The sequence below is a fragment of the Taudactylus pleione genome, unplaced genomic scaffold (assembly GCF_031769625.1).
Source record: "Taudactylus pleione unplaced genomic scaffold, aTauple2 ptg000016l, whole genome shotgun sequence".
In the NCBI taxonomy this organism is placed as follows: domain Eukaryota; kingdom Metazoa; phylum Chordata; class Amphibia; order Anura; family Myobatrachidae; genus Taudactylus; species Taudactylus pleione.
In genome coordinates, this window is record NW_028284418.1 from 25354264 (window position 1) to 25374509 (window position 20246).

Consider the following 20246-nt stretch of genomic DNA (forward strand, 5'->3'; position numbering starts at 1 on the left):
TACACCACACTTCAACAGACGAGCCAGCCGGCCCTTTACTTATGACACAGGTGCACGCTTGGCGCTGCTACTTTGTTGATGCACATGTGGCTACTATGCACACAATTCACAAACACAGAAAAAAAATATTTTTTTTGTTGGAGTGCACTTTGGGGGTTACACCACCCTTCAACAGACGAGCCAGCCGGCCCATGATTTATGACACAGGCGCACGCTTGGCGCTGCTAGTTTGTTGATGCACGTGCGGCTACTGCGCACATAGGGCCTGATTCAGAGCCGGACGCAATTAGCGCTCGCTCGTGCAGAAAATAGGGGTGGCTATTCAAATGAACCGTTCGCTGTTTGCGGTCTGTTCACGCCTCTAAGTCTGAACGAGCGTACAAAACTTGCGGTCGTTTTTTGGGAAACTACGCCCCCTGGCCGCTCGCATCCTACGTCATGTCCGCTATTTATTAGATTAATCGAGTACATCGAACAGGGTATGAACTGCTCGCTATTCTTGTGGTTGGTTTTTGCTACCACAATTTTGCGAGCAGTTCTGGTTTAAAAAAAACCCAGTGACGTGGTCAATGACGCTGCTGTTTTAAATATGCACACCCATAAAACGCCCGTTTTGACCTTTAAGCACGCCTGCGATCGGATCTCCACTCCCCGTTTTCAAGCACCTTCCCCTGTTACCACCCACATACGCCTCTTTCTGTCACTCAAATTAGCAGGCATTCGCTATTTTGCGAGCACATGAATTTCGGCCGCACTGACTGGTTCGCGCATGTGTATAACGATCCGTACGCATGCGCAGTTGGGCAAACATCGCTCAGAGCGAACGAGCTGCCGCTTACGAGTGGCTCTGAATCAGGCCCATAATTCACAAACACAGGAAAAAATTTATTTTTATTTTTTTTGGAGCACACTTTGGGGGTTACACCACACTTCAACAGACGAGCCAGCCGGCCCTTTACTTATGACACAGGCGCACGCTTGGTGCTGCTACTTTGTTGATGCACGTGCGGCTACTGCGCACACAATTCACAAACACAGAAAAAAAGAATTTTTAATTTTTTTTGGAACGCACATTGGGGGTTACACTACTCTTCAACAGACAAGCCAGCCGGCCCTTGACTTATGACACAGGCACACGATTGGCATTCTACTTTGTTGATGCACGTGCAGCTACTGCGCACACAATTCACAAACAGAAAAAAAAATATTTTTTTTTTGGAGCGCACTTTGGGGGTTACAGTACCCTTCAACAGACGAGCCAGCCGGCCCTTTACTTATGACACAGGTGCACGCTTGGCGCTGCTACTTTGTTGATGCACGTGCGGATACTATGCACACAAGTCACAAACACAGAAATTTTTTTTTTTTCGGAGTGCACTTTGGGGGTTTCACCACCCTTCAACAGACGAGCCAGCCGGCCCTTGATTTATTACACATGCGCACGCTTGGCGCTGCTAGTTTGTTGATGCACGTGCGGCTACTGCGCACATAATTCACAAACACAGCAAAAAATTATTTTTTATTTTTTTTGGAGCACACTTTAGGGGTTACACCACACTTCAACAGACGAGCCAGCCGGCCCTTTACTTATGACACAGGCGCATGCTTGGCGCTGCTACTTTGTTGATGCACGTGCGGCTACTGCGCACACAATTCACAAACACAGAAAAAAATTATTGTTTTTTTTTGCACTTGGGGGGAGCACCCCTGATGGACAGATCACCCCCTGGACAACACTACAGCACCCCTTTAGGACTACAGCCTTTATGGGACACTGCAGAACACAGCCCAGTCAGCCCCTATGGACTTTGGAGTGGACACAGCCCATATGGACAACAGCAACACAACACAGGCCAGCCAGCCCTAACTCCCACCCTCCCTTTTCACTGTCTACAGCCGTAGTGAAAAATGGCGCCAACGCAGGGACCTTTTCTAGAATCCAAAACCCGCAAGATCCGACAGGGGGATGATGACGTTTTGCCTCGATTTCAGATCCGAGTCAGGTGGGAAAACCCGAGCCAGACTCGGTTCCTGGCTCGGATCGGGGGGGCTCGGGGGGTTCGGATTTCATAAATCCAAACCCGCTCATCCCTAATAGAAATACATGTGTTCATTACTTTTCTTTATGTATAATTCTTACCATTTCCATAGAAGCCCAGACTGATACTGGAACTACTTGTCTTTGCAGTCATACTTCTTATCTTTACAGTGATCCTGACTTTTTGGGATTTGCATTGCAGTGTGGGACAGGGATTTTGACATTTTAAATTGTTGTGAGATTGCTGTGTGATGATAATTCACAGTAGTCCAGCATTATTCTATAGTGTGAAACCCTTATCTCCAGCACAACGAACAAGGCAATCATTATAAATGCTGTGTACAGAAATCCTAGCGATGGCAGGGGCTCTGTAGGGATTTACCATCATGGCAACGGCAGTAGTTACATCTCATGGCATGATTACATTACTGTGCAAACAAATCCTTTATCGTGTGCAGTTATACAACTGTTCAGAAGCAGATACTATAATGACAAAGTTGGTTTAGTTGAGGGCATTAAAAAAGTTGACTGAATCCCAGTGACATGCAGTAAATATGTGCAGGAAGACTGCTGGACCCAAACCAAAAGTATAAAACTAAGCTATCACTTTATTATTTTGGCTTTGCAGGCTCCAGCTCCCTGGAAGATATTTTTAATATATTCCACCAAAAAATATTTTTTTTATTGCCACCATTTGCGGCGATAAAAAAATGATAGTTTTCGGTGCTAAATGCGTGGCATAATAATCATGTCCCACAGGGACAGGTGGTGGATGTGATTGAGTGGCCCATTCATCATCGGAGGCCCGATGATTAAGGAATGGACTTTCTGCAAGGGATACTTAAGTATCCAACTCGCAGCGGGGGAAACTTGACACCAAGAGAAATTCATCATTGCTACAGTGTGGGTACAGCTGCTCTGAAAATCAGCTGTCCCTGAGGTTAGTATCGCAGCTACAGAAGTAGCTGCGTTACTTACCTCTTCCCCGTCGGCCCGGCTACGCATGCATGACCCGAGATCACACTTACGCAAAGCTGTGGGGGAGATAGTGAGGAGGCGGTGGAGGGATCCTCTCGGATCCCTCTTCACATTCCCGGAATTCCTTCCAATAGGAAGGAGCGGTAATCTGAAAACAAGCGCCGTCTGAAGCAAACTCTGAAAAGTTTCAGTTTTCGGAGTTTGCTGAATATCAGGTGGTCCTACCGGACCCCTGTTGATGAATAGCCCGGTAACTTAAATAAGCGGAAAATAGCATTTCCGCATGGTTACCGGGCTATTTGTTTGATGAATAGGCCTCTGAGATACTTAAGATACTCCTGTAATCACTACTAAGATAATCTGCTGGGCAGTAGGGGATGGGTCTTTTCAATATTAAATATTAATGGGCCACTTTATGAAGCAAAAAACTGTAGTCAGTTCTTCAACGAATGTCTGTTTTTAGAGGATTGTCACAAATTAGAATATCTGCTGCAGTCATAGGCATGTGTATGGGGTTTGCAGAGTGTGCACCCCCACACCCCATAGGCAGCCACATTCGCTTCCTACAGCATCTCCTCCCAGCTGTTTTCTGCTGCCAGGGAAGAGGCGGCCTCTTTTTAAATCCAAGTTGGACAGTGTTGTTGGGAGATACACTAGGACCCAGAGCAGCCGGAGGTGCGACCCCTGAATTGCTAAGTGCATGAATGTGCTGGTCCAGGAGCGCCTCTATCCTTCCAACCTGCTGAGTATAGTACATGCTCCTGAGTGTCTCCACTAATGGAGATTGGCCAGAGACTCCAATTGCTACTGTGTCACCACCACTCTGTCATCCTGCTGCCATCACTGCATATACAACTGCTTACAGTTAGTGTGAAGAACGCCCAGCATTACCCTATATGATCCTGGCTGCAACTGGATATTTTTGCATCCTGTACTTGCTGCATACTGCATTACCCTGTGTTATTCTGTATGTACTTTCTACTGTTTAATAAACCATTCCCTGGTTAAATTATTTCCCATCTGGACTAACCCTCTTCGCACACCGATGACACCTATTACCATCGTAGGATCTGCCAATAAATGTGACATTTTTGCATCTGAATAGAGCAGTTTTACATTGGCCATCTCATGTTGGATTGGATTGAAAATGAAGCTGCCTCTTCCCTGGAAGTCAGCAACAGCATGGAGGAGGCAATAGCAGTGACCGCCGCCCGGGCAATGTGAGTAATGCTAATGTATGTCCTGGGGCAGGTAGGGTGGGTAGTATTTGTCCCAGTGGCCGGGGGCATGTTGTCACACACCCTTTTTCCTGAGCCTGTGCATGTCTATTGTTATAGTTCCCCTCTTTATGATTGAAGTGGTAGTACTCATAGTATTCTAATGGGACTGCAATTATGGCCTGTTTACAAAGCGCCGAATAGCTTAGTTTTTCGGGGTTTGTTCTCAGTTAGCTAACGTCATCCATATAAGGCATTAACCATTGTAGTCTATGGGCTACACTAACACTTTTCCTGCAAATCCCTCTCCAATTATCACCATTTGCATATGTGCTACACAATGGGTGTACATGTACAGGGACTCAGACGCAGTGGTGTAATTAGGGTATTTGGAGCCCAGGGCAAATTTGAAAAGGGAGCCCCCCAACCCCCCCGATGTGCGGCAAAAAATGGGTGTGGTCACTTAAAAATGAGGCGTGTCAACATGACACACCCCTTTATTTTCAAACTGAACATTCCTATCCATATGCACCTTAACCCCAGTAGTACCCCTTATACAGTACCCCCAGTATGCAGTTGTGGTCCCGCTTATGCAGGCCCATAGTAGTGCCCCTTATACAGTATCCCCAGTAGTGGTCCCCCTTATACAGCCCCCAATTAGTTCCCCTTACTCAGAACCCCCAGTAGTGCCCCCCCAAATGCAGTGCCCCATGTAGTGTTCCCCCTTATGCAGTGCCCCCAGTAGCAGTCCCCACAATGCAGTGCGCCCAGTAGCAGTATCCCCTTATGCAGAGCCCTTTATATGGTGCCCCCAGTAGTAGTCCCCCCCTATGCAGAGCCCTTTATATAGTGCCCCCAGCAGTAGCCCCCCCCATGCAGTTTTCCCAGTAGTGGTCCCCCTTATGCAGGCACCCTGTAGTGATCCCCCCTATCCAGTGCCCCCTGTAGTGGCCCTTCCTATTATTGCCCCCAGTAGTGGTCCCCCGAGTGCAGTGCCTCTAGTAGTAGGCCCCTTTTATAATGCCCCCAGTGGTAGTTCCCCCCCAAGTAGTAGTCCCCAGTAGAGGTTCCCCCTCCCGATTAAGTGCCCCCAGTAGAGGTCCCCCCAGTAGTAGCCACCCCCCTCCCCCGTTGTGCAGATAGGTTAAAAAAAAATATATATATATATAAATATAAAAATATACTTACCTGAATCAACGCTGCTCCTGTCCGCGACGCCGCTCCCGCCTGCCAGTCCGCCCAGGCTGGTGCGCTCAGCATTATGGGACAGACATCATGACGTCATGACGTCAGTCCCATTACCCACTGCAGTTGCCAGATGGAAGTCTGGCTCTTGCAGTGGGTGCTGCAGCAGTCAATGAGAGTCTATCTGACTCTCATTGGCTGCTGTTTAACACACGCATCACCGCTAGCGCTGGCGGCGATGCGTGTGTTATGCACAGCCTGAGCCCGCCTCCTAGTGCTATTGGGCAAGCGCTCAGGGGGAGGGAATGGGCTCAGGTGTGAAGCACAGGACCGGCGCTGGAAGCCTAGCGCCGGTCCTGTGTAAATGTGTAGCGCTGACCGCACTCATTGCGGTCGGCGCTACACTGGCTAACGGGCGGGCGGGCCGGTACTGTGGCCGGCGGCGCCCCCCGCGCCGCCGGTCCAACGGCGCCCAGGGCACGCACCCCGCTCGCCCTGCCCTAGTTACGCCACTGCTCAGACGAGACCGAACCTGAAAGTAAAGTAATGGCTTAAGCTCTGTTTTTTAGACTTCTCCTGCACAGGCTCGTATCGGAGCCTGGGTTGCAGCATCTCCCCCATAGTAAATAGCCCAAAAAGCATTCCAAATTGCTGTAATATGCAACAATAAGGAATGCTATTTTTGGGGCTTTGTGATATATTCTGATAAATAGGCCCTTTTGATGAAAATTGTACTTTGAGCAAACTTTCAAACAGTTTGATATACAGTTTGTAAATTCTGTAATTTACTTCGGGCAGAGCCACATATCGTTTCACCTAAAACAAAACTGCAATGACAAGCCACATTTATATAGTGGTGGATTGCCAAACTATGTAGTAACCTGTCGCTGAATAATAAAAAGGAAAACATTAAAATTCTGACAAGCTATGTAGCTAAATGCACATAGTGGACCTGATTCAGAGATGCAATCCTGTACCCAGCAGATGTGTGAAAATAGGCAAATGTTGCAGCCGACAGGACAACCAACCTGAGGGGTCTCAGATCCGCAGCTTGGGTACAAAGACACAACCATCGGTCCCACATTGGTCGATCATTGAACCTCTGAGTAGACCTTTGCTTACTCATAATGGCTGTTGGAACTGAAATGCTGAAGTCTTTGCAAAGGCATACGGTGGCGAAACGCCTGCAATTGAGTCGCCCCCTCCCTCGTAGAAGTCCACAAATGATCCCTGCCTGTAAATCACTTTTTGAATTAGTCCTCACTGCTACTGCCATCAGAGGACCAATGCGGCACATGCGCAGTGTGACATATGTATGCACAGTTGAAATAAATGTGTTTATTTGCGAAAACATCGCTATTGTGACCATCTGAATCAGGCCCACTGTATGCACTATCTAGCCTGTCTCCAAGTGTTAAATGTTAAAAAAGGAGAGGACCCCGAAAAAATTATCAGAGGCCAACTAGTACTCGCCCCACGTGGCGCCTCTGGCCGTTGTGTACCAGGATAAAAATGTTCAAACATAGTGCAGTGCATTGGGTACCATAAGTTCCAGCCTATACATGTACATAAGTGCATTCTGTTGAAACAAGTGTCTACTAAGGAATCGGTATGATTTCCCGACAGCGGCTGGCCGACATGGCTGAAAATCCTGTTCGTCCGCAGGTAAGTATCAACTAACCTAACCTAACCCCCCCTAACCCTCCTTAGGAGTGCCTAACCCTAACCTTCTCCCAGTGCCTAACCCTAATCCCCCCTCTAAGTGCCTAAACCTAACCCCCCCTTCCCCGTCGCCTAAACCTAAGTCCCCCGAGGGGGGTGCCTAACCCTAACCCTCCCTTCCCCTAACCTCCCGGGGGGGTGCCTAACCCTTAGTCCCCCCCCCGGGAGCCCTAAACCTAACCCTCCCCCCAGCGGCTCTCCGCAGCGGCGCCCGGCATCACTGTCATTTAACCCTTGCCGGGATAAGGCAGTCGGGAAGCTGGCTGTCGGGCTTACGTCCGCCAGCTTCCCGACTGCATACCATCTACTAAAAGTGCCCCTCATAATGTATGGGATACATATTTGTTAATAAATAGTATCCTTAGAAATAGATATTAAATAGTGCACTCACACTATTTTGTTATTCCAGCTATAAGCTCATCATCTATTCTTTCTGTCCCATTGTTCATCTCTCCCCACCTTCATCACTACTATCACATCTGCTTTCCTACCCCTAATCACAACTTCTCCCTATAATCATCATTGTCTCCCCATTCTAGCTCTGGGCCTGATTCAGCAAGGATGTCTATTCTGCTTATACGCACACAATGCAGTTGCTAATATCAGCGATGATCTGTAAATGTTTGCATTCTCATTGCTATCTCAGCCTGATATAAAGACTCCCACTTCCCCTTACTCACATCTGTATACTAGGGCAACATAGCGAAACAATCAGAAACATCGAGTAACATCGGACCCATACGCACAGTTAAGGCAGGTCAGACCTCACTCAGGAATTGCTTACTTCAGCACATGCTATGAGCCCTCAGGCTGCATCTGGTATCGCAGTGGATAATTTATGCACGCCCATGAAACGGCATTGAAACACACTGGCACGCCTGCGTTTGGCCGATCCCCCCCGTCACCACCCACAAACGGCACTTCCTGTTAATCACTCTGCCTTGGATCTGCGTATACTCTGCGATTGCAGTCCTGATCGCAGCGGCTAGTTCACGCACTGCAATGCATATGTATGCGCAGTACGCAATAATCGGCCGATTGCATGCGTATAAGCAGCAGCGTTCCTTGCTGAATCAGGCCCTCTTTCCCAAATCTCTTGTTCTTATTGCTCTCTCATCTACCCCCATCTATCTTTTACCTTGTCTTCCTAATCCTATGGTAATCTCTTACATTTATTCCCAATCTGTAATCAAATATCAGCCTGCAGCCATTTATCCAACTGCAGCCATTTTTTCCCCTGGGGCCATTTATCACACCATAGCCATCTGTTTCCCAGGGGCAATTCATCCCACCATAGCTATAGTTGCCCCTGTAGTTATTTATACCTCCCAATAGCATTATCCCCCTAGCATTCATGCCCCAATGCTAGATGCAACCGATCAGCCTCCTCTGAGCAGGTCCTAGTAACTACAGATAATCACAAGAGTCCACTCTGAATGTAAAGCGCAGTAGAGAGAGGCCGACACCATAATGCTCATGGGAACAGCTGACCCTGCTGGAACCCTTAGGGTAGAGGATATACAACAAAAAAAATTTAGAAATATTGGGAATTCACCTGACAACTCCAGAACAGTGAGTAACATATTGTGATTTTGTTTGATTTCAAATAAAAAAAAGATGTAAAATTTCCTTTTTTCCTTTTAAATCTCTGTGCATTTTCTCCCCTATCAAACCCTGTAATCTACAACCTGCTTTCTATACTGTGTCTGTGGTACATTGGCTGTTCAATCAGTAATATAGTATTTGTGTGCATTGGCAGCCCCCATACACAGTGCGATTTGCAAACAATCCAATCTTGTTTGCGATTTCCCTTGAATTCCTGAACTCTCCCGGTCAAACGATATTGTGCCCACACACAGAACGATTGTACAAATGACCATACGATATAGATGGGTAGTAAATGACTGCAGAACGTAAAAGATATATAGTTTGTAGCAAACCACCTCACGATGCTGGAATTTAAATAATGGGAGGAAAAGTGACAACATCTCGTTCATTGTCCATCGCATCGTTCACCATGCACACACACGAAACGATGTGTGCCAAATTGTGTAAGATAGGTCGATATCTTTCTGCAGGTTCAACCGATCAGTGACGACCATGTACGATGGCAGAGGCACGCATCGGCATCGTGATCATCCCCATACATGGCACTTTTTACACGACTGGTCGTTCCAATCGAACGAAAACAGCCAAATCATGTAAAAAATCGCACCGTGTATGGGGGCCTTTAGTCCTTCATTCCCCGAGGTGTGAGTGGAGCATCGATAGAGGCAATAATACCAGTATAAAGGATCCCTAGGTAGGGTGGGCGTTAGCATTTCCCTTATGTACTAACAATCAATTATGGGTCCTATGTTAACATTAAAATATGCAGTTACAGCATATTCAGTTTCCCATCTATGGTCCGCCTTGTGTGTACATAGGAGTATCCATTATTTTATACTTGTATATTACCTTATATGTTTTAAATAAAACATGCATATATGGAAACATTGGTGATCTCTTTATTTTATGTATCTATTTGTATTTATCAGTGTTTTTATTGCATTGGAATAATTACACCCCCTATGAATAGCACCTGGTTGATTCTAAATACTTCCTCAGAGGATGTGTAAAAATGTTATAATTTTAGGGAGAAAAAGGCCTCTGCACCCACTCCCAAAACTGGTTATTCCATGCCTGAAAGCTCCGTTACATATCTCTGTTCAACATAAATCTTGCTTTTGCATGTGTGTGCAATATGAGGTAACATTTTGTCAGCCATCTTGATGCATCAGGTCATGCATTTAGCCATATAAACAGATTTAAAATGAAATGTAAGGTAATATAAAATGTATTTTGTTCTGTAGATCTGAGGTCTTGCAGCTTTGTAAATGACCTGTACTATATAATTATTAACATTTATTTATACAGCGTCAGCATATTCAATTGAGCTTTATAATTGAGAAATCAGTAACCCAACCCAGCATCTATCTTCCATCTACTTATCATTCCACTAGATCTAATTTCAGACATAATTTGGCTATTTCAGAGTTCTACGCAAGTTCATTTTCCATTTTATATAGTGCCACTATTATTTTTCAGTGCTCCACAAAGAATATTTAATTATTCACATCAATCCCTGCCCCATTGGGGCTCACTCACAGTATGCATTCTTCACCACAGAAGCATACTCACTAGGGTCCATTTGTGTCAACAGCCAATTAACCTACCAGCAGTGGCATCACTAGGGGGTGCAGGGGCTGCGAAACGCAGCTGGTGTCACCCTACGAGGGGGTGACACCAAAATGCCGGACCCTCCTCGTTGACCTGGAGCCGGCCTCTGCACTGTAATATTATTGCACAGAGTCCGGCTCCTGGGCACTGAGGAGGAGATGAGTTTTATGCACGCTCCCAGAGTGATAAAACCTGGGGTGTCATGTCACTTCCCATGAGGCCATGTATTTTCTGGGGAGCACGTCTTCGGTACACGCAGGGAGACTAATTGGTGCATTGGGTGTCATCAACCCCAGTGATGCCACTGCCACCAGCATGTGGACTATGGCATGAAATCCATGTAAACATGGTGAGAACAGACAGACTCAACACATATATAGAAATGAACCCATGGCTCCAGCACTGCAAGGCAGCAATGCTAACCACTATGCCACTGTCCTATCCGGACAGGATAACACATATAATATCTATAAAAAATAAAGACATTTACTTAAAAAAATGAATCCCACTTTTTTATAGTTTGTTTTTGGTTCTGCTATTTTATCATTTTTAAGTCACCCGAGTATGCGAATGTATTGATTGTACCTGGTAATTAAAAGAAGTAAGAAGTAAGTAAGGAGCTTGTCTGCAGGTTCTATATTTGTACAAGGCACAAGGAGATAACACTGCAATATTGTTTCTTTACACCATCTGAACACTGTGAACACTGTCTAATGGCATACAATGTCTTTGTTTTTTATATACTTAGGAGTAAATGGAATTTTTTTAACCGCTCATTGTCTGATAATATGGATGATTAAGGCAGTCCCAGGTTCTTCTAACTAATAAAAAGCAGCTGCACCATACCTTGTAAGGAATAAATCATCTGTGCAGACCACAGTGATCTTCAGCACTGACCACAAACCACAGGAACATGTGTGTGATCATACATTTACACTGTACAACAGTCGTTCCACAAACCGCACATTATAGAGAGCAGGGAAAGGCTATGTAAATATGGTATAGTTATGAAAATAGAGGAACAAAAACACCAAAGGACATATTTGTCAGCATGTCTATGTGCAAAATTTGTGGCAAACTTATTAAGAATAAATGTTTTATGTTTGTTATTCCTCCAACTTTTTTAAAGTTTTGTATTGTTTTATTATTAATAATGACTTTTTCAACTTGGTAATATCACAGTAAGAATTTATATATACATATATATAACTTTTATAATTATGTTGTAACAGTACATACAGTAAAACAAGTTATCTAGTATAGAAGATAGAACATGGGCCAATACATTACTAGTCGCGGCCGATGTGCTGTCACTTTTCTTTTTAAATGAATCACAAACATTTATAATTTATTATTTTAACAGTTATAATAGTTATTTACATAGTGTACAGCATCCCGGCAGTCGGGATGCAGGTGGTCAGGATACCGGAGCCGGAATCCCAGCTCCAGAATCCTGACTGCTGACACCACGACGGTAAGTGTTAGGGTTAGGGGTTATGGTGAGGAAGAGGGTTATGGTTAGGCTATCGGGGTTCGGGTTAGGCTGCCGGGGGGGAGGGTTAGAGTTAGGCTGTGGGAGGGATGGGTTAAAGTTAGGCTGTGGGAAAGGTGGGTTATGGTTAGAGGGAGGGTTAGGGTTAGGTTACTTACCTAAACCTGTTGGGATGCTGCTGTCAGTATTCTGACCAGACACCACCAGTCACCCAACCCACTGCACACATATTTTGCAGTACTTTCTAGAGACTATTTAAGTAATTAATATCAGTCTCTGTCCTAGCGGAACTTACAATCTATGTTCCCTACCACATGGACACACATACAGTACACACTAATGTATTTTTTTTGTCAGCAGCCAATTAACCAGCCAGTATGTACACACAGATGGACCATGATGGGGAATTGAGCTCATGGCCTCAGCACTGTGAGGCAATAATGCTAATCAGTACACTAACTTTGCTTCTGTACAATGTATATTATGAAGATCTCAAGAATTGGCAGATTCATCTGTTGTCCTAAGTCAGCTATAGAGGAGAACATGAAACATCTTGTCCAAGCAATGGATATCACACTTGCCTCTACAAAAGTTAAATCAGAAGTGTTCTAGCCAGCCAATATGAGCAATGCTGTTCACAATTGCGTACGGCATTGCTAACACTTGAGAAGAGGTTTGCGATCTCTGGGCATTTCAGGGTGGAGCCTGGAAGTTATCGCAAAAAGATATGTTTCATGGGCGTGTTATGGGACTGCAAATGCTGCTGCATTCCCAATCGCAAATACAATGCTTCAGAGGCCTTGTTTAGTTGGATTTGAGGAGAGCAGCTAGAGTATATCTAGGCTACTGCAAAGGTCGCTGGTGCAACCAATGTCGCATAGCATTTAGTGTGTTTACAATCTCCATCGCTAATGCACAGACCATTGCCCCATCGCACAAAGGGAAAACTAAGATTAGCATTTCCATATTCCCACAACCGCTATTGCGTGAGTGCCTACTTTTGAACAGAACTGCAGTCAAATGTCTGGCCGACAATGTATTTTACCTTCATGGGTCTTTTTTTTAAAATGTGACCTGCCAATTCTGAGATTGTAAATTAGCATTGTATCACTATCATGTTTATAAATAGAGACCTCATGTGTGGAAATGGTTTAGAATATGTTTTTAATTTAACTGTCATTTTTATTTTATTTTCAACCAGTGGAAACTAAAGAAATTGTGAAAAGTCTTCTGCTAACATCACAGAATTATTAACTGTAACCTACAATATACTTTACCCAACAACAAATGTGCTAGTGTGGTTGGAAGACCAATTGGGCTTCCCCTATCTGTTTTGAAATCATGTCATTATATTTTCTCCGCTGGCTGGAGAAACCCATAGGAGATCATATTTATTAAGAGCAAAACACCTGCAGTACAGTGTAAAATCAGCTGTGGTCCAACTGTGCATCTCAGTGTTTACAAGCACATCTAGATCTCCATAAAATAGTATAGGAAGATGGTGCAAAGTAACTAAGTAATGACTTTCATTGTAACACATAGAATAATAATAACATTGGTAATCATGCAGAAACCAGAGTTGCGTTTGAGGTGTAAGAATTTTGGAGTGTAGTAACGGGAAGGTGAAGCTTTAGAGTCTTGGGGGCTGAAGATGAGTCGCACGCAGAGTGTCTGTAACTGCGAGCAGTCACATTAGCCTAATTTACTACTTTATGCTAATGCAGGTATCCATTCAGGTATCCAAGTATCCAGGTATCCATTCAACTAATGCAGAGATTTGCGTGGATGCACGCGGAAACCAGTGCTGCCAGTTGATTTTACGCCGGCAGCTGAAAAAGTTATCATCAGTATTTTTTGCACTTACACCAGTCCCATGCTAGGTACAAGAGATCCGTCAAAAACAGGCTTCCCTTGACCCTTCCCCATACGCATGACCCAGGAACACACAGAGCTTTTGTCACACACCCATGAAACTCCCACAAGTCAGGGTGGTTATGTGTGATCACTTTGCCAGTTCCCAACCCAAATTGTCCTATTTCATTAAAAGACAGATCCGGCCAAGTTTAGTATAGGATGGATATGCGCAAAAAGGCATCATTTCAGTTCTGCGCATGTGCTGCATGCAAAAACTCTGCATCCTTGTGACTCAGAATCAGCCCACTTAGCCCATATCCAACCAGCTCTGTGTGTGCTCGAGAACCCCCAATATTTGTGCTGCTCCCAGTCATATCTGTGCATACGTTGTCTGAGTCATACAGTATGGTGGAATTAACATGAGCACTAATGTGAGTTTAAAAAGTTGGCTCCTATGGCTTCATCATTATGCTCTCATCTTTTAAACAAAATATGAGGACACCATTATTAACCATTTAAAGTTCTAATAGTTAAAAGTGTCCTATTATATAACTGTTCTTTAAAACAAATCAGTAAAATAGGGGACCTTTTTTTAGGTTGCACAGTATTTTTGTTTCGTTGCACAAGCAACAACAATTCTAGCTGAAAATTGAATGCACTTGTGAACCTATTATACAATTTGTGTATACACAGCAAACAGATGAAATTTGGCGTGAAATTAGGTGGATTATGGATGCTCTTCAGTATGCAAGATATAAGCAGCCTGTTGCTGGATTACCAGTACCCAGATTTCTAGACCTCTCGGAAGAACAGAATCAACAGAAAAATAATTCCACATCCTCTCACCTAGATTGTCTGCCATCTCCTTCACCATCACCGGAAATGCATCGGAGGAAAGCTGCAAGCGGTAAGATTTCAGCAGTGGAGCATAACATTAAACCATAGTCAGGTGTAAATGTTTTGCAATTTGTGATAATTACAGTTCTGCTGAGAACAGAACACGCTCTTATTTTCCATGCCCACGAATGTCTACCATAATTTTATGTTTGGACCCAGCAATAAGTATTAGGTCAATGTGCCTATTTTTGTGGAGTTGTTTAGTGAGCATGGTCCTTAATCCTCCGCTTTCCCCAGATACCACATCTCGTACAGTAATGCTCTAATAAAGAATAACAGTGGGTAACTGCAGTGTATACAGTAGACGTTGCAGGCTTGGCCACTTCAAAGGAACACAATTTACCACTAAGTCACTTTAACCAGAAAACCACTTAATGAAAACCCTCCCAGCCAACCAACTACAGACAGGTGGGGGAATATGGGTGAGCGCAACCAACTCTTTCTGGATGTCTGTATTTCGGAGGCTGGCATGTTAGCAGCCAGGATAATGCCCCAGAGATCTGCTTCAGAGAAGAACTCCTACAGTAAGTGACTAATCTTCTAAATGTAAGAGTTAGCAGTAAAATAGGACTTGGGTGATATGTGTTTGCTTATTTGTACTTGGTGTTGTTTGTACATGATCGGTAAATGGTTCTATGCACCTCAAGTTGTTTGCTCTAATGTTCCTTGATGTGGTTTACATATGTCACTTATTTCACTGTTCAATTCTAAAGATATATTTTTCTTATTTTGTTCTCTTTTCTTTTATTCAGATGTAAGGGTTTGTCTGGTCTTTGGTACTTTAACAATGATGGAAAAGATAGGCAAGCACTGATACATACACAATAAATTATAGTACGCCCTGTTTGGAGGGGAGGGTTGAAAAGGGAGGCACAAGAAAGTAACTATCCTACAGTATGTGAATTCATAGTTTTCTTATTTTTAGAACTAAAGGCCAGCACAGCGAAATGCTTATAGGAAAACAATTATTAAAATGTACGCTCTTAGTTTAGCATTAAGCGCTAAAATCACAATAGCTTCACATATGTTGTTCCTGTGATGCAGAGGTCCCCAAACTCTGTCATTACAGTCCATGTTTAATGATATCCATACTTGAGCACAGGTAATTTAGTTAGTACCTCAGTCAATTTGATTTAACCCTGTGGACTCAATCATGGATATCTTTAAAACCTGGACTGTTGTGGCAGAATTTGGGAACCTCTGCTGTAATGAACTACCCAACTTTTTCCAAGCCATGTACCTGTAAGAGACACACAAACCTTTATGCACAGAGGACAGAGAAAAGAACAAGGCTTATTTTGGTGCCACAGGTTAGTGAAATCAGCAGTACACAGTCACTGTGTTTGCACTTATGTGGCTTTTCCATTGGTCTTAATAGGCTGTACTAGACATAACAAATTTAAGAGTCATTTTATTAAGATGAAAATTATGTGGAAATGGCAGTTACACATGGATTAAGTATCAAGTCTTTTTAAAAAGAGCCCAACACAGGAGATATCAGAGATAGGGTTTGGACTTAGCTCTTCAGAGCGAAGTAGCTTTAATGCTTTTCCTGTCCGCTGTATTGCAAATTGATACTGCCAATGTACAGCCTAATGGCCGCGTATGCGTAGTGTCAGAGTGATAGCTATTGGTACTTACAGCAAACCTCTTTGCCAGGACATGGTCCTATCAAGGTCGCTGTCAGTGGAAAGGATTCTTTTGTTAAATACACTCAAACAATAATTTCTTAACACTGCAATATTCAGATTAAGAAATTTGAGGTTTTTTTGCCCCACTGCCATCAGTGACAAATAGATCCCGAAGGGGCATATTTCTAAAAAAATATTTGTGAAACATCCCCTGAAAACACTAGTGTTCAGAGGCTACCCTTCAAATATTCTGCATCACCTGGATGTATGTATGGGGGGATCGTAACAGATCGATATCAGATATCACTTCTATGGGGGCTGCTAAAATGCCAAATTTACCAAGCTTTGGAATGTGAAGTCCTGGTAACTAACGCCATCTTCAGATGACTGTTATCACTGTAGTCTATGGCTATACTCTGCAAAAGATTGCAGGAGAGGGATCCCTAGGGACCCTATTCGCACATGTGTGGTCCTGATGAGTCACATTAATTCTAAAGCTGCATACACACGTAAAGATTTTCTGTCCAACTATCCAACTAGTTAATTGGTTGGAATGAAAATCTGGTAAGGTATATTAGCAAAAGACAATCAGCAATTTGCTCCAAAATGCCGGAAAATGGGCAAAAACTGTTGTTTGAACAAATTGTTTAGGTCAAATATTTAACAAACTGACGACCATTTGCATCTGTTTTCTGGCATTTAGGAGCAAATTGCTGATCATCATTTACTCCCATACGTTACCAGATTTTCATTCCAACCAATCAACAATTTGGATGGTTGGACAGAAAATCTTTACGTGTGCACCCAGCTTTAGACATCGGCTCCTGTCCTATCCCTAGATGTGATTTAATAAATATGCACATAAGAAAGAACAAAATCATAAATGTGGTCATCCAGTAGCAGGAATGGCTCCTGCTTTATGATTTACTGCCTTTTCATTCCTTCTCATAATAACATGGTATTGTAGACTAGAAAAAAGCACAGAACTAGTGCACTTAACATATACTAAAAATGATATATACAAGAGGAATGCTGAGGGTGCGCGATATCATAGATTAACTGAGACACAGATGTAAAAAATCATTAATATTTAATAATATAATATTAAAGTACCTAGTCCTTTGCTAGGCTTGCATAAAACCATACACCACACAATTCCAATAATACATATATATATATAATTATAATGGAACAATATCCTGATATATCCCCACTTAACTACTGATAAACAATAATGTGCCTAGAAACCACTAGAGCAAGCAGCCGATCATATTCTTTCACAATCTCACTCTAGGTAGCAATACTACAATGCTGCAAGGATTGTTCATATATCCAGTAAGTATCCACGGATATGCCAGGGGTCAGGACTGGTCCAAACAATGTCCCTATAAATGTCCTCGGATGCTGGATGTGATTCCCTTTATACACGCTATACGCTAAAAAGATTAAACACTGGAGCCAGCCAGGAGTGTTTGATACAAGACTGTGAGTACGCCCATTATTATTCCATATGGGGCGGTACATGACCTATGAATGATAGTAAATATCCATTACTCCTTGGCAAATTACGGCGGGTGCTGCGCTAACAGCGGTGAAGACTGATTTCGGATTGAAAAACGGGATACGGCCAGTGAGAGCTCTATTACATCGGAGCAGTTGATACCATTATACCCAACTGCTTTTTGTTTTTTATATAAGAAGAAGCCACTTAAGAGGTTCTATTCCTCATTTGATAAAGGACCTTTCATATTTCCTCCATAAATGAATAAGAGATCATCAATTGATATTTGATAGGATATATGAACAATCCTTGCAGCATTGTAGTATTGCTACCTAGAGTGAGATTGTGAAAGAATAAAATCGGCTGCTTGCTCTAGTGGTTTTTAGGCACATTATTGTTTATCAGTAGTTAAGTGGGGATATATCAGGATATTGTTCCATTATAATTATATATATATGTATTATTGGAATTGTGTGGTGTATGGTTTTATGCAAGCCTAGCCAAGAACTAGGTACTTTTATATTATATTATTAAATATTAATGATTTTTTACGTGTCTCAGTTAATCTATGATATCGCGCACCCTCAAGTGGAATAGTTTTTTCTATTCCTCTTGTATATATAATCTCTAACCGTTAAGTAGTAACAGATCTACTTTATTGGGGAGCGGCGTACTATAGATTATGATATTATTAACAATCTAACATCATCAGATTAATTTAATAGCGCCTGGAGACTGAGTTTGTGGTTAACTAATTTTTGTTCTATACTAAAAATTATATGAATGTTGGTAATAAGTGTAAAATGCATTTCTTACAGGATGTACTTTTTCAAGTTAGCTGCTGCCTTGGCTATGTAGGGCTTATGGAGTTCAGAAAGTCTCTCTACAGTGACTGTGTACTAACAGTGTGATATACAGTGGCGGCTCTAGAGGTGGGGCTGCAGCACAGTCCAAAATTCAAAAAGGGGAGCCACACCAACTGCCACCCCAAACGCTGCCAAACAGAACCGGCCAAGACTCACTGCCAGTTGGTGTGGCTCCCGTTTGAATTTTGGACACACACTTAGCACACAATCACTGCGGAGGTACATATATATATATATATATATATATAATGATATACCCTTAACAATTTAGGTTTGCAACACCAATAAAAGAAGAGGATTCAAATCTCAAAATAGCCGATTGGAGGGTTATTTGTATTTACTTCCTTCGATCCCACAGTAACCTAATGGTGACGCTCAGCAACGATGTCCCTGAACTTGCAGCCTTTACAACTTACTACAGTTGCCAGCTGGTGTGCTAAGTTATGTTGGTGTTTGTCTAGATGTTGGAAAGTTTCAGACCTGTCTGCTTTCCTTAGGTCTCTTTTCCTGTCTCTGTGCTTGATTGAATGGTGGCTGGCCACTGCAGAGGATCCAGCTGCCATTCAATAAGCAGACAGACAGGAGAAAAGACCTAAGGAAAACAGAAACACAGCCAAGGCAGCAGCTTTGTTGAAAAGGTACGTCCTGTATGAAATGCATTGGAGAACCTATATTAAATCTCCTCTTTAGAATTAGTGCTGTCCTTGATATTGTAGGTGAATATCTCCTGAATTAGTGATGGTGAAACCACATGCTCAAACCTTCTGTCCATTTCTTTTGTGCTCTATTATTTTACTGTGCTAAACAGGAGGTTGATAAAAACTAACAAAGAAAAATAAAACCAACATAAAACTATTTCTCTAATACCCCTTTAAATGTTGTATCTACAGTACGTGTCAGTGTGTCCCAAAAATGTCTCTCCTGCCAGACATAAACCCCAGATAATTCTTGGGCATGAAACAAGATGAATAAAAACTTTTAGACTAAAGATATCTTTATTTTTTAAGTGACAATTACTAGTGTAATATATAGTTGTGGGCATACAAACTAAGACAGTACATAAAGGTGTCATTATTATGCTAAACAAACTAGTAAATGTAAGACAGAGCTATAAATGTAGTTTTCTAAAACATACAATTTCTTCTTTTCTCTATAGTTGTTTCTTTGTGCCTATAATTCTTCTTTATATAAGTTGTTAGGGAGAGAACATTTGAATGATAAGGGGTGTCACTTTTCCAGCAGTGGTACATGCAAAAATGAGTTGTGAAACTCGATTTAACATGTTATTACAAGCTAGAGAGCGCAATATTTTTTCTCATTGACACACTACACAGCAACAATATAATCATGATACTTAATCCTTTATACCTATAGCTGTCTGAAAGGCTCCACAGCCCATTAACTCATTTCAGCGTTGGTTTTCTCGACAGAAAAAAAAAATACTACAGCGTGAAGACAAATAGGAGTTTGCTCACTGCTGAAAAGAGTTTCTGTTTTACAGACAGATCCCCATTAAGCAGGAGCACACTCGGGCAAGGAAATAAAATCACTCTACAGACAGATGAAGATCTGGGGAAAAGGTTCAGTTAGTAAAAACTACTGGCAGTCCCCCTTTATTTACTCCCTGTCCACACTCGCAATTTGAC

General features: G+C 42.8%; 1 protein-coding gene across 1 annotated transcript in view; it reads left to right on the top strand.

Annotated features, from left to right (window-relative positions):
- The window catches only part of ANKFN1 (ankyrin repeat and fibronectin type III domain containing 1), a 583203-nt gene that overhangs the window by 514756 nt on the left and 48201 nt on the right, over nucleotides 1-20246 (top strand). Inside the window, exon 17 of the mRNA XM_088473339.1 lies at nucleotides 14399-14612. Coding sequence (XP_088329465.1) covers nucleotides 14399-14612 — 214 coding nt within the window. The remainder of the gene's footprint in view (nucleotides 1-14398; nucleotides 14613-20246) is intronic.